Raw genomic sequence first — 22,665 nt, forward strand, 5'->3', positions numbered from 1 at the left:
CAACACACAAATCCTTTTTGATAACACTCCAGATGACCATGGAACAAAGGCTGAATATGCTCCTCCTATTTTGTGGTCCTTTGAGGGTCAATCATGAAATGCTTGAGTGCTACTTGGCCTTAATTGTATTAAATATTGGTCTGCGAGTGCTACCTTATGATTCAGATACCTAGTAGACTGTATTAATCTGAAATAAGTTTGACAATAAAGGCCTTTTTAATCCCTTCTAGTCCTAAGGGAAACAAGAAGCAAGGAAGTGCCAAATCATACAGGCATAACTCCTTCAAATTTGTACAATATGGGAACAGGAAATGATTAAGCATATTATCACAATCACAGTGGAAGTGATTTCTTCAGAACCCAGCAAGACAGGCCATTCTCCTGTCGAACGCGGAAAATATCTAATGGAAAAGAAAAAGCTTCAATTTCACCTCTAGAAAACAGTATATTTTAGTGTTTGATTTATATTTGATAAATTTCTGGAGAGCTAATCAAAGACTGGAGTGCCTGGTTAGAAACCAGGCAAAGGGCAGTTCCAGGACATATCAAGATCTGGCACCATCGATTAACATCAAGGTAATAGTAAAAGCTTCATAGTTTCAAAACAAATCAGTCAGTCTGTAGGTTGCTGCGCAAGGTTACCAACACCCCGATCCCCCTACCTCATATTACGCTAGAGACTCCAAACATCAAACCTCGGGTCAGAGTAGCAAACACCAACCAGGATAAGAATCAAGGGGGCATTCAAAGATTGTGCTTTTTTAAAATATTCTTTTTATAACTAAAATGTATCAAACAGGGCAAAAAAAAAAAGGGCTTGGCTGGGGAGAGCAGCAGGAAGAGGAGGGACGCCATGTAACTGAAGAGCTAGGAAAGAACTCAATCAGCCTTGTCAGCTCTTTGCTGCTAACCCAGTCTCCAATTCAAATTGAGGTCCATCAGGTACTGGCGGCCAAGCGGGGAAAGGAGTGACCCGTGAAACAAACAGCTTCTGCCCTTTTTCAATCAATATTTATTTTGGTTGGAAAGCCAGGGTGAGAGCATGATGGACACAGTCTCACCGTTTCGCCCCTCTCTCCTTAGTGTTAGGAAACGCCTCAGACCAAATGTGAAGCCAGGAGTATCGAGGGCTGTGGAGACAACCACACCAGCCAAGTAAAAAATACAAATGTAAAACAAATGTTGAAAAAAAAATGAAGGATACATTCACAATAACATTCATTAATACCGAATAAATCACAAAATAGATTCTAGACACGGGGGCCTTCATTCTTATGACTGTCATCTTGATGTGACTTGTTCATAGAGAAGAGTCTTTCCTTTTTTTAAAAAAAAAAGTCCGCACACTGGTCAACTTTTTTTTTCCTTTGTCTCCTGTGTGTGCAAGCAGAGAAGTTAGTCGAGGGAGTCACTATTGTCCAGGCCCAGGTCATTAACATTTGTCGTCTGCAGTTCCCCGTTGTCATCGTCCTCATCCTCTTCCTCCTCTTCAATCTCCTCCTCATCGGTTCCATCCAACGAGTCATCGCCTGCATGGCCAGCCATCATGGCCTGCTGCATGGCGAGGGTGGCAGTGTCAGAGGAGAGTGACTGGAGACTGTCTATGGCCGCAGTCATAGTGCCTGAAAGGAAAAGGGTCCGTTATCACTTAGATTAATACGAGGGAGAAAAAGAGAGAGAAAGAGAAAGAAAGAAAGAAAAGAGAGAGAGAGAGAATGTGGGGGAAACAGAAAGAGTAATACAGGAAGTGGGTGAAATGGGGTTTGGTGGAAAGAGAGCGGGGGAGGTAGAAAGAAGGGGAGAAAGAGATAGGGAGATTGGAAGACAAAGAAAGCGAGAAAGCATGAAGGAAATGGAAAGTGAGATTGTTCGTGGGAGATAGAAAGACAGGAGATGGAGATGTACCAAAGTGAGGGGGTTGAAAGCAAATGGAGAAGATATAAACCGAAAGGAAAGTGAGAGACTGATGTCAAAGAAAAAGTGGCAGAGGAGAGAGGGGAGAGCAAGAGACAGTGAGGGAGAGAGAAAAAGAGTGAAGACACACACTGATTCCCGAGGCTGCAGGCACTGAAACATTGAGGCTTAATATGTGGTAGACACTGATGTATGTAGTCAATGCACACTTACTGTCTGGGTTGCTGGGATTCCCTCCTTGCTGCTGGAGTACTCCTGCTGCGATAGAATCTGGCCAGAAGCGCTGAGTTGGCCGGTGTTGGGATTTGATTTTCTTGGCTTTAGGAGCAGGGTCGGGATTACTGGCATCAAGCATTGGCTGGAGGATACGTCGCCTGGCATTGATAAACCTGGCAGGAGACAAGATGGGGTTAAATCAAACTTGAGCTACAGGGTATCCCTCCTCACGGGCAATGGTTTTGTTTCAGACCAATGATGTCCTTGGAACTGCAGCTCGCAGCCTCAAGATCTCAATCAGTAAGAACGACAAATGATGCAATATCATAGAAATTCCATGTTCTTCAAGCTACACACCCTATCTTGACAGAACATATCACCCACTTCCTTATCATTGGCGTTCCAGAATATTGGAATTTTCAACCTAACAGTGATGTGGGATTGCATCACCAGCATAAGAACAAAAGAACTGAGGGCAAGAGAAAGTAATTCAGTCCCTTGGGCCTGTTCTGCCACTTAATACAATTATGGTTGATCTCATCTTGTCCTCAGCTTCACCTTCCTGCACACACTGCAGAACCCTTTACCCCATTACTAATTATAAATCCTTAGTTTATGATTTGGAGATGCCGGTGTTGGACTGGGGTGTACAAAGTTAAAAATCACACAACACCAGGTTATAGTCCAACAGGTTTAATTGGAAGCACTAGCTTTCGGAGCGCCGCTCCTTCATCAGGTGGTTGTCACACCCTGAGAGCAAAGGAAAAGAACAATCTTCAAGAAGGAAGCCCATCAGAACCTGCTGAGGGTAGGAAGAAATGGACCACAGATGTGACTGTCAAGGTTAGAGTGGTGCTGGAAAAGCACAGCAGCTCAGGCAGCATCCAAGGAGCAGGAAAATCGATGTTTCAGGCTCCTGCCAAAACGTCGATTTTCCTGCTCCTCAGATGCTGCCTGACTTGCTGTGCTTTTCCAGCACCACTCTAACCTTGACTCTAATCTCCAGAATCTGCAGTCCTCACTTTCGCATTGATGTGACTGTGCCCGTTCTACCCACATTACAGGAACAGGTTTAAAGGAGTCGCTTCTTGAAGGCCGGCATCGGAGATATGTCCCACTCTGGGATTCTGCAAATCTTCCAGGTGCACACAGCGGGAAACTTTCTAAGTCACATTCTCCCATTGAATGCTGACCTCTCCTGCCAGGACTGATCATGGAATTAACTTCAGAAGTCACAAGATACTAGGTTAGAGTCCAACAGGTTTATTTAAAATCACAAAGCTTTTGGAGCACTGCTCCTTCGTCAGATGATGGGACAGTGCTCCGAACGCTTGTGATTTTAAACAAACTTGTTCGACTGTAACCTGGTATCTTGTGACTTCTGACTCTGTCTATCCCAGTCCAACACCGGCACCTCTACATCATGGAATTCATTCACATGATGGTGAGCTGGTTAATTACTGGTACTCAACAAACACTTTTGAAATGAATGAGTTAGTGACAGCATTGCAATAGTAGTTTGTCACTTTTCATCAACTCATATGACCATGTGAAACTTGATAACTTAAAGGCAAGGGGAATCCTGCTGCTGACTCATTACCTTCCTTTTTAGGGGGCAGTGTGATATTTGGGATCTGAGAGTTGGTCTATTATAAATGACCATCATTGTTATCCTTGATCTAATCTTCCCTCACGATGTGCCGTAGTCACAAAGTCATAGAGTCATAGAGATGTACAGCATGGAAACAGACCCTTCAGTCCAACTCGTCCATGCCAACCAGATATCCTAATCTAATCTAGTCCCCATTTACTAGCACTTGGCCCATATCCATCTAAACCCTCCCTATTCATATACCCATCCAGAAGCCTTTTAAATGCAATAATTGTACCAGCCTCCACCCCACTTCCTCTGGCACCTCCGATGCTCCAGGGAAAACAGCCCCAGCCTATTCAGCCTCTCCCGATAACTCAAATCCTCCAACCCTGAAAACAACCTTCTAAATCCTTTCTAAGCCCTTTCAAGTTTCACAACACCCTTCTGCTAGGAAGGAGACCAGATTGCATGCAATATTCCAACAGTGGCCTAACCTATCCTGAACAGCTGCAACATGACCTCCCATCTCCTACATTCAATACTCTGATCAATAAAGGAAAGCATACTAAACACCTTCTTCACTATCCTATCTACCTGCAATTCTACTTTCAAGGAACTATGAACCTGCACTCCAAGGTCGCTTTGTTCAGCAACACTCCCCAGGGCCTTATCATAAAGTGTATAAGTCCTGCTCTGATAGCTTTTTATCTTTAGATTAGATTATTTAGAGTGTGGAAACAGGTCCTTTGGCCCAATCAGTCCACACCGACCCTCTGAAGAGGAACCCACCCAGACCCATTCCCCTACATTTACCCCTTACCTAACACTACGGGCAATTTAGCACGGCCAATTCACCTGACCTGCACATTTTTGGACTGTGGGAGGAAACTGGAGCACCCGGAGGAAACCCACCACCCGGGGGAGAACGTGCAAACTCCACACAGACAGTCACCTGAGGCGGGAATTGAATGCGGGTCTCTGGCGCTGTGAGGCAGCAATGCTAACCACTGTGCCACCATGCCACTTATGTTAGCTTCCACAGCATAAGAGCAAGAAAGGCATGAATGATGCAGTACTGAAAAAAAATCATCAGATATTTCTCACGGTTTCTGCATTTTTTTTAGATTAGATTACTTACAGTGTGGAAACAGGCCCTTCGGCCCAACAAGTCCACACCGACCCGCCGAAGCGCACCCACCCAGATCCATTCCCCTACATTTACCCCTGCACCTAACACAGGCATATTATATGGCTGGGTTAGTACTGAGCAATATAGTCATGAACTATAGCATGTTCCCCTCAGCATACCATGTTATATGTGGACTCAGTGAATTGGGAACTGAGACGTTTACACTCTCAAGTCCCATACCATGATACCGGGATGATATCATAAGCAGGTCTCTGATAGGTATATTTAGCTTAGAGACATAATGGAATGGGGGCTGGGGGGGAAGGAGGAGTGGGACTGACAGCTTTTGCATCATTTTGCAAGGTGGATGAATGGGGGTAAAAGAACTATTTGGGGAACCCAACATTCAGTGGTGATCATCATCAGATGCAAATGTGTAGGGGATGCCAGTCTGAAGGGGTTGTCATCTGATTTGTGAAAGATGGTGATCCTTTCTCTCAACTTCCATTTTAGGCCAGCATTTACTGCCTCTCCCAAATGGGCAGTAGAGAATCAACTACATTGCTGAAAGTCTGGAATCATATCTGATGGAAGACACAGGGCAGTGCCCAGTGGCTGTGGCCAAGATTAGCTGCCCAGCCTATTGTTGTCAAATAGCCCATTCCTGAAAGCCATTGGATCTTGGGAGCTGTGCTGGTGGACTGTGTCCCATCCATGGGATCAGCAGTTTCAGGAAGAAGAGGAAAAGAAGGAAATACAAAAAGACAAAAATCAAAACAAAATTCTAATAGAAAAATTTCCTGAAACTGGAGATCCTTATTCAGTGGCTGTCACTCCACCTGTTAATGAGGTCCTCAAACAGTGATTTCAGAAAGCCCAGGTGTCAGTATTGGTGGGCACAAACTGGAAGTAACAACAATGTCTATAAAACACCTTTCATCAAAAATAAAAAAAATCACAGCATTTTTCAGTGGTTTGCTGAAGAGGACATCTAGTTAGCTCAGGTGGTTAAACAGCTAAATCACTGTCATCAGGTTCAAGAATCACACAACACGAGGTTATAGTCCAACAGGTTTATTTGGAAGCACTAGCTTTCAGAGCACTGCTCCTTCATCAGGTGGTTGTGGAGTATAAGATCACAGGACACAGAATTTATAGCAAAAGTTTACAGTGTGATGTAACTGAAATTATATACTGAAAAAGACCTGGATTGTTTATTAAGTCTCTCAATCTTTTAGAAGGCATATTGGTTTCAGTTCTTTCATATGTAAATTCCAGAGCTTTCTTAAAGTTACATTCTCAAGTGAACTTTAACGATAGGTGCCATGTTGGCCCAGATAATGCATTGAAGGTGTGAGGTGCCCTGTGTGAGGCTGTCTGTGCCCCAATGTTCAGACTGATTCTAATCTAAAAAAGGGATTTACAGAAATATTATGTGAATTTGTCCTTGCAGAATTACATTTTACTTTGCTCAAAAACTGCATGAGTACATGTAAGATTCTGTAAATCCCTTTTTTAGATTAGAATCAGCCTGAACATTGGGGCACAGACAGCTTCACACAGGGCACCTCACACTTTCAATGCATTATCTGGGCCAACATGGCACCTACTGTTAAAGTTCATTTAAGAATGTAACTTTAAGAAAGCTCTGAAATTTACATATGAAAGAACTGAAACCAATATGCCTTCTAAAAGATGAGAGACTTAGCAAACAATCCAGGTCTTTTTCAGTATATAATTTCAGTTACATCACACTGTAAACGTTTGCTATAAATTCTGTGTCCTGCGATTTTATACTCCACAACCACCTGATGAAGGAGCAGTGCTCCTTCCAACTAAACCGGTTGGACTATAACCTCGTATTGTGTGATTTTTAACTTTGCACACCCCAGTCCAACACCGGCATCTCTAAATCAGATTAAAGCCGACAGCACAGGGCTTGATCCCTGTCCCCAAGTCTGCCATCACATCCTACCCAATAACAAAAAGAAATATGGCACTTTGCTACAGTTCAGCAAATAATTGTCAAGGACCTGTCTTTAGGCTGAGAGCCTGGGAAGAAGGATCATTTTAAAAGTGGCAAATTGAGCCACTGTTCATGGGAGCTTTATCAGATAATGAAAGTTGATGCCAACCTATTGGAGGAGGTATTAGGAGCCAAAGCTAGGTCAAAGCAGTAGATTGTAAGGTTATCTTAAAGGAAGTGAGAGAGATGAAGAGATTTAGAAATAGAATTTCTGAGTCTGGGAGTTATGTAGCTGAAAGCTCAATAACCAAAGGTGGAACAGATAAAGTGAGAGGTCCAGAGCTGGAGAGGCATCAGGATGCAGAGGGGGTGGGTGCATATGAAGGCCATAGAGATACTTGAAAAGGATGATGAGAATTTTAAATTCAAGCTGCTGTTGGACTGAAAACCATTGTAAATCTGAGGGAATATGAGTGAATGGGATTGAGGGTTATTTAGAATCCAAGAGGCAGTGTTTTCAGAGATGAGTTGAAATTTATGGAGGGTGAATGGTGCAGAACTACACAGGAACAGTCAAAAGCAATATCAGAAATAATTTATTTCCACACAGAGAGTGTGTCTAAAGTCCGGAATGTACTGCCTGACAGTGTGTTGGAGCCAATTCAATTGAAGCATTCTAAAGAGATTTAGATAGTCATTTGACAAGGATCAATGTATGGGGTTGTGGGGAGGAAGGCATTAAGTGAATTGCTTATTGGGAGAGCTGGTGTACACATGATGGGTCAAATGACCTCCTTATATGTTGTGCTGTGATTCAAACCTGGAGGTTAAGAGAAACAGGAGTAAGTTTCTGCTGCAGATTGAAGAACTGCTTCTTCCCCACTGTTATCAGACTTTCGATTGGACCTCCCAAACGTTAATCCTGATCTCTCTCTCTGCACCTTATCTGCGGCTGTAACACTGTATTCTGCACTTTGTTCTGTTACCCTGATACACTTTGTATGGTATGATCTGCCTGTAAAGCACATAAGTCAACACCTTTCACTGTAACTCAGTACATGTAACAACAATCAATAAATCAAATCAAATCAGAGGCGAAGGCGGGTCAGAAATAGTGTTTGAGAAGTCAAAGTAATCAATGGATTCTGCAATTCATGGAGATTTGCAACCAATAATTCCTACCGTTCTATAATCATATAGGATTCCAGTGTATTCTTTTGTGAAATCATTCACAACTTTTCTTCCTGTTTAAACTGAAGTTTTTTTTTTTATCCACATACCTCTGTGCTTTTAACATTGAATCCCAGGTACAAGTTATCTGGGACATAGCCGAGACAAGACACAGATCTCATGGCTTGCTTAGGTTTGGACTGGATGAGAGTGTTTCCATCTGGAAAGTTCTACATCTGCTGACCCCGCCTCTAACTACTTTGCTTTTAAGAAGGCATCAGTCATAGTTCCCACTAAAGTCAATTTCTCAAACCGAGGCAATTAATTGTTGAGGTTTTGATTTATTTTCATCCCCAGATCAAACTCTGGGGCGATTTCATTCTTCTCCGTTCTGCTCTTTTGTGAGAGTTTAGGCTCCACAGAGTGCAATCCTTATTGCAGCTTCTGCACCGACTGTTTCTTTAATCATTAATAAGCTGCCTGAAAAAGTGTTAAATACAACTGAAAGTTTCCAAAGCTAAGTTGGAGATGGATTGAAAAAGTTATTGCATAACGCGAAATCCTACCATCACCTGATATACTTTATTAACTTCAATCAGACAGTCAAGCACAAAAAAAAAGGCTTGTGCGAAACGAAGGTCAAATTCAAAAGGTGGCTGTATTACACGCAGTATAAACAGTACACAAGTATGAAGTGCGGAGAGAAATGGGGACCAAGGGGAGAAGAATACAAGAGGGCAGGTCTGGTAGATGAAAGAAGGGAGGAGGTTAAACAGAAAGTGGTTGAAAATCAGGAGGGAAGGAGAAAAGGTAGGTGGTGGAAGAAGGGAGAAGATAAAGAGAGGGAGAAAGCCAAAAACTACAAAGATTCAAAAGGTGAAGGGATGGAGAGGAAGCAAGAACTAGGGGCAAGAGAAGAAAAGAGTGAAAAGACAAAGAAAGTGAGGGAAACAGTAAGAAAGAAAATATACGATAATTGGGGATTAGGTGGAGAAATCATAGGAAATAATGGGTGAGCCAAATCAAGGATAAAGCTAAGAAGGAGATGATGAAAGCTAATGGATACAGCACAAAAGGCAGGGAAACAAAATAAAAATGGTGCAAGGGAGATTGAAGAGAGTCATGCTAATCAGAGAGAGCAAAGCCCAAAGAATATTACATAGCAAAGTAACATGAGCACACTAATACCTTGGAGGAAGTGAACATTTCTCCAGACTTCAGGTTAGTTCTGGATTGTGTGGTTGCAATTCAGAAGGGGCAGAAACTGAGCCCAAGCTCAATGTTCTGTCTGCAGTAATTTGACAAATGGTCCTGATGACACTGTGTGAATGGTAAAGCCAAGTTGCCTGAGTAAAGCAGGAGATTTGCCTCCTGCAATCAGACATGAAGCATATCTCAGCACAGCAAATGAGATCCAGAGCAGCAATTCAGATTTAGATGCCTCCTTAGTATAGGAATGCTGAGGGAATCTGTAAAAAATTCTTTGAATGGTGTTTGCAAAGACCGACCAACAATGAATGTCTTTTAAACTCAAGGCAATAAAAGCAGCCAGGTGCTTTATACAGGTAAAGGAAACAAAAGGAACACTGGATTAACTTGAAGAAATGATTTTTAAGCAGGAGATCTTAACAACGAGAATGGAAGAGATGAATAGGTGAAGAGATTGAATTCCACAGCATGGGACTTGACAGCTGAAGTCACAGCAGCTAATTATGTATCAGTTAATTGAATACAGATCAGGGTTTAATTGGAGAGCATTCTGATCTTTTTGGCTCAGTTTCAGAGTTCAGGGTATATTTACTTATTTAACCAGTGGGACAATCTAAAAAAAAATCTCAAATAAAGGGGCGGTCAACTGCTATCTTAGTGGTTTCATTTCCATATAGGGAAGCACAGTGACTTAGTGGTTAGCACTGCAGCCTCACAGCACCAGGGTCCCAGGTTCGATTCCAGCCTCAGGTGACTATATGTGTGGAGTTTGCACATTCTCCCTGTGTCTGTGTGGGTTTCCTCCGTGTGCTCCGGTTTCCTCCCACAGTCCAAAGATGTGCAGGTCAGGTGAATTGGGCATGCTAAATTGCCCATAGTGGTAGGTGCCTTAGTCAGAGGGAAATGGGTCTGGGTGGGTTACTCTTCGGAGGGTCGGTGTGGACTGGTTGGCTGAAGGGCCTGTTTCCACACTGTAGAGAATCTAATCATAACAGCCCATGCAATTGAAGCTTATCAGCACATTAGACAGAGTCATCTTTTGCCTACAAATGCACAATGGATAAAGGTTGACTGATGGGGGTGTACTGAAATAAAAATAGTTCTGATTTTATTTGTAGTTTAACACAGAGTTGAGATTCCCTCTTTGACTACAATTTCCACAATCGCAAACAACCTTGAAGCAGCTTCAAACTCGGTACACACCTATTGTTAATAGCTACCTGTCGCCAGGGCAACAGGCCACAACTGGCAAGTTCAGCTGCTGCCGTAGTTTCACTTAAGCTAAAATAGAATACTGTGATTGATCAAAACAAAATAGACATGTGAGGTAACTTCTACTTTTAAAAGAGAAGGACAAGGTTGATGGAAGGTGGAATGACTGAACTCTTGCAAGAAGATTTTCTCTGAGAGTGTAGTGGGGGAGGAGTGAAGAGCTGGGGGTGGACAGTTCAGGGGTGAGATATTACTTTCTGCACCCATTGGGCCATCAGGCTAGTACAGTAATACATTATATACTCTTTAATGTCAGCTGTGGCTCATTTTGCTAGTATACGGTATGTTCAATGTGACTGCGCTACAAAAAACATTTAGCAATGATTGTTATTTGAAAGGATTCTCCACTTGGTCCACTCTCCACTCTTCTCTTTTCCCCACAGCTCTTTCAATTTCTCACTTTTTATCCATTTTTAAAGAGGAAAAAAAGCGGTTATTAATTCTCCTTCTATTGGAGCATTCTGCATCCTAATAACTCATTGACTAAATTCATTTCTCTCAACCTCTGCCTTGCAAGAGGTTGCTCAGAGCACCGGGGACCCGGGTTTGAATCTAGCCTCGGGTGACTGTCTGTGTGGAGTTTGCACATTCTCTCCGTGTCTGTGTGGGTGAATGTAGATTTCTCCAGCTTCCTAATTTCCCCTCCCCACATCTTATCTCAGACCCAAACCCCGGATTCAGCACCGCCCACTTGACCTGCAATCTTCTTCCCGACCTCTCCGCCCCCACCCGCTCTCCGGCCTATCACCCTCATCCTCCCCTCCTTCGTATTCTCAGTGCCCCTTCCCCAAATTCCCTCCTCCCTACCTTTTATCTCAGCCCACTTGGCACACCAGCCTCATTCCTGAAGAAGGGCTCATGCCCGAAACGTCGATACTCCTGCTCCTCGGATGCTGCCTGGCCTGCTGTGTTTTTCCAGCACCACATTTTTCAACTGTGTGGAGTTTGCACATTCTCCCAGTATCTGCATGGGTTTCCTCCAGGTGCTCCGGATTCCCCCCAGAGTCCAAAAATGTGCAGCTTAGGTGAATTGGTCATACTAAATTGCCCACAGTGTTCGGTGCATTAGTCAGAGGGAAATGGAGAAAGTGAGGACTACAGATGCTGGAGATCAGAGCTGAAAATGTGTTTCTAGTAAAGCGCAGCAGGTCAGACAGCATGCAAGGAGCAGGAGAATCGACGTTTCGGGCATGAGCCCGAAGCCCTCCTGAAGAAGGGCTCATGCCCGAAACATCGATTCTCCTGCTCCTTAGATGCTGCCTGACCTGCTGCGCTTTTCCAGCAACACATTTTCAGCTCAGAGGGAAATGGGTCTGGGTGGGTTACTCTTCGGAGGGTCGGTGTAGACTTGTTGGGCCAAAGGGCCTGTTTCCACACTGTAGGGATTCAATGGCAATCTGGACTTGGCAAGTCAGACAGGACATGGTTTATTTATTTATCAGATGACAGCACCTCCAACAATGCAGAGCTTCATCAGGACTGCAGGGGAATATTAAGATTTTGTCCTCCAGCCTCTGACTGAAAATGAGCCACAGCTGACATTAAAGAGCAAGTAATATATTACTACAATGAGTTATGTAAAAACCAGAAAGTGCTGGAAATGACTGACACTGAGCATCGTTGTGTTTTGTGTTCCTGTTTCAGAATTTGTATGTACACTGCATTTTGCTTTTGTATGACTGCGTTTATTGCCCATACAGTATGATTATTGATAACGTCTAGCAATTCAACAACAAAAAAAATCAGAGCTGTTTCACCCAATTAGCCTTTGAAGCTTGGGATTCAGCAGTTGCCCTTTTGTGTTCCAATTTGATCACTGAAGCCAGGATATGTTTTCAACCTTAATGCTAACTTGGTGTCCCTCTCTCCATACAGTCTTAGACTTGCTGGGTTTCCCTCTCACTTTCTGTTTTTATTTCAACAATTCCTGCCTCAAGATGGCAGCACCGCACTGGAACATAACACTGGCCCAGTCAGTCATTCAGTGCTGTGAGAGACTTGGTTGGTTAATGACACCCTATGGACACAGAATGTCGACAGGAATTTTCCAGAAAGTTCTCAGAAACAGTGAAGCACTTTTTTTGGGAAAAGCTGGAAAAGCACTTATTAATCCATTTGTGTCTCCTCACAAAGTTTATCTCTGTAATGTTATTGAAATAAAGAACGGTGGGACAGAAAAAAATGCAGTGAAGGACCATTTGATACACTGACAGGCTAAATCGTTAAATTATTTCTGGGATTTGTGTTTCACAGGTCACTGCAGTCTTGTAAATCATCAAAAAAGCCAGTAATGAGCACAACTTCTCTGATGTAAAATCTATTGTAATCTTAGCTGTCACCTGATCCTGCAGCATGACATCAGTGTTTTATTTTAAACATAAATTGGTTTAATTGTGGTAATCATGTTGCATGCATTGTGTTTAAGGATACAAACCATTAGCATTGAAGTAATTCTAGTTAGTATCATATTACCCTCACTGTGAACTTTCCACAGTGAGAGGTAAATATGCAGCAATATTATCCCAGACAGAACCCCTGAGCCAAATAATCCTGTCGTAAAGGCCCAGAGGATCCTGTTCATATGCTTAGCTTCCCTTTTGCTATATCCTGATGCATCATATGTTCATGAAGTCAAGTGTGATGGAAGGAGGTGGGAGGGTATTTGGCACTCCCAGCTCACCCGTGCTCAGAAACTGACAGCTTCAGTGTCAATTCTGCACAGGACTGGGCTCAGACTGTCCAAACAGTTCACTTCAGACCCGGCCTGCCAAAAGACAAGGGAATCGTTGATGCCATTAGTCCGGGTCCAGATTGCAGCTCGCAGTGGTGAAAGGACTGTTTCTAGCCTACTGCACAATACACCCAGTCACACGAGAGACAGAGAAATCAAGGGCTGAACAGCGTTGAGGGCTGAATGGCCTACACCTATTTTCTGGATTGCCAACTCTCCCAAGTTGCCCCAGAGTCTCCGGAAATTGAAGAAAAATCATTGTGTTAGAATAATGGGCATCTTATTGATTGACTGTAAATGCTGTTTTGTTGATCCCTAGGAACAGCATTGGAGGTGGGGGACAAGGAATTAATAAATGTCATTTGATGAGTAAATGTTATCCAATAAAGAACCGATGATCATATTCACTACCCAATTGGTGAGTGAAGGTGCTGCACCATAAGGCTGACATGTTAGGAAACTCATGACTTGAGGTCATGTGATTAAACTAGGGACCTGCCCAATCATAGTTGACAACATAATCCATTGCTGAAAATGTGTTTCTGGAAAAGCGCAGCAGGTCAGGCAGCATCCAAGGAGCAGGAGAATCAACGTTTCGGGCATGAGCCCTGAAGAAGGGGTCATGCCCGAAACGTCGATTCTCCTGCTCCTTGGATGCTGCCTGACCTGCTGCGCTTTTCCAGCAACACATTTTCAGCTCTGATCTCCAGCATCTGCAGTCCTCACTTTCTCCTCAAAGAACATAACCCATTGCCCTTGTCATTCACCAAAGTTGCCTACTACAACCCATGATGGACACCTTTATGCAAAATCGGTTCATGTGATACTGCACCCACCTCCTCCATTCAGCGTGACATGGATAAACAGAAATAAGAGGATTTAAATATTACATAAAAATGTCTGTGTATGTGATTTGTGCTAGAAATTAGTGAAGGACAGAAACAAAGAGAAAGAAAAGTTATGAAGTATAAAATGATCAAATTGGCATGAGCCCCATCACACTTCCAGCTGGGTATTAAAGAAATGAGACCTTCGATTACAATGTTCAAACTTCCCTGGATTTTGGAAAAGTTTTTGGAAAACAGCAAATTCAATTCACATAAATGGGGAACACACAAGCCACCTGTCCCATCAGTGAGTTCAAGGTCAGTAATTGGAAGGTTTCTGCTTCCATTTGAGGACACAGGAAGTGAGCACTTGGAAAAGGAGAAGTTGATTATGGGTTGGCTATGTTTTTGAAAGGCAGCTCACATTCTGCCCTAAAAGAGTTTATGTTAAGAGTTACTTAGGATGATGGGACCAGAACGTCATTCACTGTCTGATTTCCAGTGATGTTAATTCGAAAACCAGTCTGTTCAGTTGGGGAGGTCACAACAAACACCATGCCAGTATGGGATGAGGAGCAGGGAAGTTCTCTCCCCAGGGGTTCAAGACAATAGTAACCTCCGAATCAGGATGACTAAAACTGGTTACAGTCACATTTCAGTTTGTGGGATCCTGCTGTGCACACAATGGCTTCTGCTGTTTCCAGCATTGCAACTGTGACTACAATCCAAACACACTTCGTCGACTGGGGAGCCATCTTTTATTTTCAAATAAATCTGAGGAAATTCCCCACAGTGACTGCCAGCTGAAACTGCTTCCCCTGGATTTGGGCTTGAAGTAGTTTGAAGGTGGAAAGCTGGGCTGAGACAAAAGAAATATTCTCAAATTGGCCAAAAGTGACATGCATTGTTCTCCAATACACCGGATGGGGCCTTTAGCTTTTTGGATCAAAAGGTTTGATTAGAATTGATCACAGGCTTCAAGTGATAATGAGTAAAGAGGTTTAGTGAACTGTGAATAGAACATGATATTAAATAACTCAATGGCTGCAACTCAATCTGATGGATATAATAATGGTAAACAGGAAAACAGTCAAAATTAGTAATAAAACAGAACTGGGAGGTGTGTGTGTAGAAGGAATGACTTTGAACAGAGTGAGAATGAAGGCAAGAAATGGAGGTCAGTGAGGTGAGGGGGAGGTGAGGGAAGAGAGCGCGAAGCCTGGGGTGGCTGGGTGAAGAAAGTGAAGGCAGGGGAGGGGCAAGGGACTGCAGGTAGGGAGGGAGATGACAGTGCAGGTGGGGGAGGGGCAAGGGACTGCAGGCAGGGAGGGAGATGACAGTGCAGGTGGGGGTGGGGGTGGGGGAAGGGACTGCAGGCAGGGAGGGAGATGACAGTGCAGGTGGGGGTGGGGGTGGGGGTGGGGGAAGGGACTGCAGGCAGGGAGGGAGATGACAGTGCAGGTGGGGGAGGGGCAAGGGACTGCAGGCAGGGAGGGAGATGACAGTGCAGGTGGGGGAGGGGCAAGGGACTGCAGGCAGGGAGGGAGATGACAGTGCAGGTGGGGGAGGGGCAAGGGACTGCAGGCAGAGAGGGAGATGACAGTGCAGGTGGGGGAGGGGAAAGAGGGTGAAAGTTGCAAAGACGGTTCAGATGGGGTGAGGGGGAACGCAGTGGTGAAGAGGGAGAGAGTGAAGGTGAATGGTGGTCATAAAGGAATGTGTGAGACTGCAGCAGTGACAAAGAATCTTCTGATACACAAGTAGCAGATCATTTTGAGGGATGATGGGCCAAGCTAACCTGCAAGTTGAACATCCTCCTGATTGATAGACACATCATCAACTACAGTGTCCACAGTTTCGCCAAAATAAATGGAAAATATGGTAAGATTAGTTTAACCATGATTCAGCGTAACGACAACCCGCTAACCAGGCGTCCCAGCAACATGCAGTCACCTTTGATTGGGGATAACCCGGGGATTACTGCAGGATATTCCTTGGATTGGAGCAGCCTCTGAAATGCCTGTGGTCTGGACAACGTCCGTCTGCAGAACACTCTCAGCACAGTTTTCTCTTTCTCAAAAGAGATATCTGAAATTATTTCCGTTGGAGGCTATCACTGGGCCAACCGCTTTCAATGCACTGTGTGGGTAGGAGTGAACCACAGTGCTCAGCTTAATTTGACCGTAAAGTGTCCCTTTGTTTCTGCCTCCCTCCCACCTCCCTAAATCTATCTGTTCCACTTCACCATAAAGCCAGGGCTAAAAGCAGGGATAATGGCTGAATTCTTCCACAGGGATAGGGCCTGCTGTGCCTTGGATTCTCTGCTCAGTGAACAGCTGAACTGTAGCAGGCCCTTACACAAGGCTCGCTTTGTCTGTCACTTTCCTTTTAACCCCAGGCGGTGGTGGATGCCTTAGAGCCAGGTTGGCTGCAGCACATTCAATAAGCTTTCTGTCAAAATGGCTCATGATCCACTACCAGCAGAATCACTTTCTATTAACTCCTTGCGTGGTTTGTGCCAGGCAGCACCATTGTCACGGTGATGCGCCAGTCTAAGGAGAAGACGTATTGTTAATGATATGGAGTGATGTGCCAAGTGCGGTTCAGTCACGGGAGGAACAGCACAGACCAGGACAGATAACTACCAGTGAGTAAGGCATTGGGAAAATATCTCCAGGAACTGGATAAATGAAGTCAGTCTGTCCACATCTCCCCATGCGCCAGTGAGGAGTAACTGCCTCAGGGACTTCATCTCGGCGGTGAACAGTCTGAAATTTGTGCATCTTCTTAAGTATAAGAAGGGGTGGTATTCAGTTCTTGAGTCTGCTTTATCTTTTGAATTGTATCCTGGCTGGTCGGCAGCTCAGTTTCACTCTCTGTCATTGCTCTGACCCCCTTGACAGCCACACCCAACAAACCCACCAATCTCACACTCCAGGGACCCGGGTTCGATTCCAGCCTTGGGCAACTGTCTGCGTGGAGTTAGCACATTCTCCCCGTGTCTGCGTGGCACATTTTCCCAGTGTCTGTGTGGGTTTCCTCCAGGTGCTCCGGTTTCCTCCCATTATCCAAAGATGTGCAGGGTCAGGTGAATTGGCCATGCTAAATTGCCCATAGTGTTCAGGGATGTGTAGGTTAGGTGCAATAGTCAGGGGAAATGTAGAGTAATAGGGTCGGGGTGGGTTACTTTTCAGAGAGTCAGTGTGGACTTGTTGGGTCAAATGGCCTGTTTCCACACTGTAGGGATTCTGTGAGACTTCATTTCCCTTTGTGTGAAAAACGTTCTTCTTGTTTCACCTTTACCGGACCTACGCTACTTGTAAGATTATACTCTCTTGTGTCTGTCACTTTCATAGAAACACTTCATTTTATTTATTTGCTTCCATTTGTTCATGGAATGTGAACATTGCTGGCTGCAGCTGTGTTTACTACCCATCCCTAGTTGCCCGTGAGAAGGTGGGTGAATTGCTTTCTTGAACTGCTGCAGTCCATGTGAGTAGATCCACTAACCCCAGTGACACTGAGGAAACAGCAATATAATTCTAAGTCTGGATGGTGAGTGGCATGGAGGGGAACTTACAGGTTCCCATCTGTCTGCTGCCCTTGCCCTTCTTGGTGGTAGTGGTCATGGGTTTGGAACATGCCGACTTTTGCAATCCTGATTTGAAGCATTATTTAAATGGACTGAAATTGGCCAAGTTGCCTTTTGAACTCAGCAGGTCTGGCAGCATTTGCGGAGAGAAAGCAGAGTTAACTTTTTGTGTCCAATGACCCTTCTTTAGAATGGGTCAAACACGAAACATTAATCCTGCTTTCTCTCCACAGGCGCTGCTAGTGCTGCTAAGTTTTTCCAGCAATTTCTGTTTCTGATTTTCCAGCATCGGCAGTTCCTTGACCTTTTCGTGCCTTTTGTTCACATTATCCCCCATGCCCAAGATTACTGGGTGTGAAATCAGCTGAAAGCACAGAGACAGAAGATTATTCTTAATTTCCCAGAAATAGTTCACCAGTTGTTACTAAGGAAGCTGTTTTAAAATTAAGACAAAAAGGTATAATTTTAATTGATACGATACTTGGGTTAACATGGTGGCAGATGCGAGATTTAAAGTATATGGCTGCATCCCAAGGTATCACATTAAAAAAAATTCTAGTTGTTAATAAGATGGCCAAACAGTGGAAGAGATGTGATTCTATTAGTCAGAGAAAGGAGAGTGAAAACCCCATATACTAAGTTCCAATTGATAATGCGACAAGCTACATAAACTGCAGCCATGTTGTTCAGTTGACTCCACAATGTATTCTTGTTCCTTCGCTGAAGCTCTTTAAAATTTGGTAACTGAAGTACAGAAACCTGAGCCAACATATAAGTTCCTCTACTTGATTGTGTATGTGCAGAATTAGCTGATCTCAGATGGCTCAGTGGGGATTGCTAAACTTCTGCAGGCTTGAGTTACTGGCCAGGATTTGTCCCTCATGAGCTCCCGTAGCTCGTTACTCTACTGTCAGTTCGCTCCTCTCGAAAGATCAGACAGGCTCATTAAATCACAGCTAGAAATGAAACATACTTCAGAAGCAGCCCTGATTCTCCACATAGATTTCAAACAGCACTTACCAGTTGTTGACCTGTAAGAGCGTGAGGCTGGTTTGTCCAGCTATCTGTCTCTTCTCATCCTCTGTAGGGTACGGATGCTGAAGAGAGAAACAGAACATTCCCATCAGAACAGCTGTACCAATTTACAGACCCAGCAGTTGCCAGTTCTCACAGAGAAACTTATCCTGGAGACAGCACAGCTGCCCCAAGCCACCCTGGGGACATGTTACTCAAGTTGGCTTCAGTTTACACTCTAGACCAGCAGCCCTGACGTAGCTGAGTACTGCCGAGTCTTAGCAATTAAAGTAATCACCCTGAGTCAACATACTAGAAGGGTCCGAGATTCAACCTTAACTGTGAAGTTACCTGGGCATTAGGGAAGATGCAATTTATTTTACTGGTTCCATGGGATGTGGATGTTGCTGGCAATTACTGCAAATGATGCCCATTCCCAGGATTTAGATGTTTCAGGTGTGATAGAAAGGGAGGTAAAAAGGGTGGGAGAGTTGCATTGCTGGGAAAGGAGTACCTTACAACTGTACTGAGGGAGGATACATCAGAGGACTCATGCAGTGAGGCAGTATGGGGAGAACTCAGAAATAGGAAAGGTGAAGTCACAACACTGGGGGAATACTACAGGCCCATGACAACCAGCGGAAGATAGAGGACAGAATGCGTAGACAGATTTTGGAAAGATGTAAAAACAGCAGGATTGCTGTGGTGGGTCATTATAACTTCCCCTATATTGTCTGAGACTCACTATGTGTGAGGGGTTTGGAAGGGGCAGATTTTGTAAGGAACATTCTGGAGGGATTCTTGACACAGTATATAAACAGTCTAACCAGGGAAGGGTTATACTGGACCTGGTTTTGGGAAATGAGCTGACCAAGTGAGTGAAGTTTCAGTGGGGGTGCATTTCTGGGGTAATGACCATAATATTGTAAGTTTTACGTTACCCATGGACAGGGATAACAGCAGCCCTTGGGTGAAGGTGGGGAAGGCAAACTACAGCAATATTAGGCAGGAAGTGGAGAACTTTAATTGGAGGCAGTTGTTTGAGGGTAAATCTACATCAGACATGTGGGAGTATCTCAAATGGCAGTTGATGAGATTTCAGGAATGGCACATTCCTGCGAGAATGAAAGACCAGTATGGCAAGTTACATGAACCTTGGATGATCTTGGTAAGAAAGAAAAAGGAAGCATACATGGGCGGCACGGTGGCACAGTGGTTAGCACTGCTGCCTCACAGCGCCAGAGACCCGGGTTCAATTCCCGCCTCAGGCGACTGACTGTGTGGAGTTTGCACGTTCTCCCCGTGTCTGCGTGGGTTTCCTCCGGGTGCTCCGGTTTCCTCCCACAGTCCAAAGATGTGCAGGGTCAGGTGAATTGGCCATGCTAAATTGCCCGTAGTGTTAGGTAAGGGGTAAATGTAGGGGTATGGGTGGGTTTCGCTTCGGCGGGTCGGTGTGGACTTGTTGGGCCGAAGGGCCTGTTTCCACACTGTAATCTAATCTAATCTAATCTAGGAGGATGGGAACTGATGAAGCTCTTGAAGTATATAAGGAAAGTAGTTAAACAAGGAATTAGAAGGGCGAAAAGGAGGCATGAAAAGTCATTAGCAAACAGGATACAGGAGAAGGCTTTCTGTACATATATAAAAAGCAAGAGGGTAGCCAGGGAAAGGGTTGGGCCACTCAACGACAAGAAGGGAATCTTTGTGAGGAACCAGACGAGGTAGATGAGCTCCAAAATGAGGATTTTATGTCGGTATTCATCAAGAGAAGGAATTGGTTCAGGATGATATCAGGAAAGGGAGTGTCGAGTTTCTAAGCTAAGTTGCTATTAGAAAGGAAGAGGTGTCAGTCTTAAAAAATATCAAGGTAGATAAGTCCCCAGGTCCTGACGGGATCTATCCCACAATATTGAGGGAGGCAAAAGAACAAATTGCTGGAGCATTGACAGACATCTTTGTATCCTCTCTGGCCACAGGTGAGGTCCCAGAGGATTGGAGAATAACCAATGTTGTCCCATTGTTTAGGAAGAATAGCAGGGATAATCCTGGAAATTACAGACCGGGAGTCTCACTTCAGTGGTAGGGAAATTATTGGAAAAGATTCTCAGGGACAAGATCTGTATGCATTTAGATACAAATGCACTTATTAGCGATAGACAGCATGGTTTTGTGGAGGGGAGGTCATGCCTCACTAACTTGATCGAGTTTTTTGAGGAGGTGATGAAGACGTTTGATGAGGGAAAGCGGTTGATGTCATCCACATGGGCTTCAGTAAAGCCTTTGACAAAGTCCCTCATGCCAGACTGGTACAAAAAGTGAAGTCACGTGGTATCAGGGGTGAGCTGGTAAGATGGATACAGAACTGGCTGAGTCATAAGAGACAGAAGGTAGGGTGGAAGGATGCTTTTCAGAATGGAGGCTGTGACTAGTAGTGTTCCACAGGGATCAGTGCTGGAATTTCTGCTGTTCATCGTCCACATAAATGATTTGTAGAAAATGCAGCTGGTCTAATTAGTAGGTTTGTGGACAATACAAAGATTGGTGGATTTACGGATAGTGAGGAGGACTGTCACAGGATACAGCAGGATATAGAGCATTCAGAGGTATCGGCAGAAAAACGGCAGATGAAGTTTAATCTGGACAAGTGTGAGGTGATGCATTTTGGAAAGTCAAGTACAGGTGGAAATTATACAGTGAATAGCAGAACACTTAAGAGTATTGATGTGCAGAGGGATCTGGGTGTGCAGGTCCATAGATCACTGAAGGTGACAGCGCATGTAGATAAGGTAGTAAAAAAGGCCTATGGCATGCTTGCCTTCACTGAAAGGATAGACAAGTTATGCTGCAGCTTTATAGAACTTCAGTTAGGCCACACTTGGAATATTGTGTACAGTTCTGGTCACCGTACTACCAGAAGGCTTTGGAGAGAGTATATAAAAGGTTTATCAGAATGCTGCCTGGTTTGGGGGATTTTAGCAATGAATAAAGGTTGAATAGCAGAACACAGGAGGTTGAGGGGCAACCCGATGGAAGTATACTAGATTGTGAATGGTATGATAGAGTGGAAAGTAAGAGGCTTTTTTCTCAGGGTGGAGGGGTCAATTACTAGGGGACACAGTCTCGAGATTCAAGGGGAGGGGAAGTTTAAAATAGATGTGTGAGGCAAGGTTTTCACACACAGTGTGGTGAAAGCCACCAGCATGCTGCCACAGGAAGTGGTGGAAGCAGACACAGCGGCTGTATTCAACAAGCATCTGGACAAATACATGAATAGGAAGCGAATAGAGGGATATGGATCCTGTAAGTGAAGACAGTTTTAGTATGGAAGGGCAAAATGTGGCGGCGCACGCTTGCAGGGTTGAAGGGCCAGTTCCTGTTCTGTATTATTCTTTGTTCACAATGGCCTTGAGGTATTGGTACTGGTAACCAGCAGTTTGATTGCTGCAGTCCTCGTAGTGTAGGCACACCCATGGTGCTGATGAGGAGAGAATTCAGGGTGTGGCTCCAGGGGTAGTGAAGGATCGGTGATATATTTCTCCATCGGGACGGTGCAGATGGTGGTGTTTCTGGTTACCTGCTTCCCTCGCTCTTCCGTGTGGTAGAAGGTGCAGGTTTGAAACCTGTTCAAGATAGATCGGAGGCAAATTGTAACAGCCCATCTCGCAGATGGAATACCCAGCTGCCACCATGTGCTGCTGGTGCAGGGAGTAAATGTTTAGACTGGTGGTTGAGGTCCCACTCAAGTGGATTGCTTTGCTCTGACAAAGTCAGGCATCTTGAGTGTTGTTGAATCAAAAAAAGTTGGTTTGGAAGTGCAGCAGGTAATTAAGAAAGCAAATGGAATATTATCCTTCATTGCGAGAGGGATAGAGTTTAAAAATAAGGAGGTTATGCAACTGCATAGGGTGCTGGTGAGGCCACACTTGGAGTACTGAGTACAGTACTGGTCTCCTTACTTGAGAAAGGATGTACTGGCACTGGAGGGGGTGCAGAGGAGGTTCACTGGGTTGATTTTGGAATTGAGAGGGTTG

At 44.4% G+C, this 22,665-nt stretch overlaps 1 protein-coding gene across 18 annotated transcripts in view; it reads right to left on the reverse strand.

The window, feature by feature from the left end:
- Window positions 1–995: 995 nt before the first annotated feature.
- The window catches only part of pknox2 (pbx/knotted 1 homeobox 2), a 479,880-nt gene continuing 458,210 nt past the window's right edge, over window positions 996–22,665 (reverse strand). For all 18 annotated transcript variants that reach the window (XM_087976466.1, XM_087976462.1, XM_087976460.1 and 15 more), the window contains 3 exons: window positions 18,641–18,717; window positions 2,128–2,303; window positions 996–1,622 (listed from right to left, as the gene is read on the reverse strand). In XM_087976466.1, coding sequence (XP_087832592.1) covers window positions 1,396–1,622; window positions 2,128–2,303; window positions 18,641–18,717 — 480 coding nt within the window. In that variant the 3' untranslated portion in view covers window positions 996–1,395. The remainder of the gene's footprint in view (window positions 1,623–2,127; window positions 2,304–18,640; window positions 18,718–22,665) is intronic.

The sequence above is a fragment of the Chiloscyllium plagiosum genome, unplaced genomic scaffold (genome assembly GCF_037043375.1).
Source record: "Chiloscyllium plagiosum isolate Xiang-an unplaced genomic scaffold, Cpla_swu_hap1 HiC_scaffold_29, whole genome shotgun sequence".
Taxonomy (NCBI): domain Eukaryota; kingdom Metazoa; phylum Chordata; class Chondrichthyes; order Orectolobiformes; family Hemiscylliidae; genus Chiloscyllium; species Chiloscyllium plagiosum.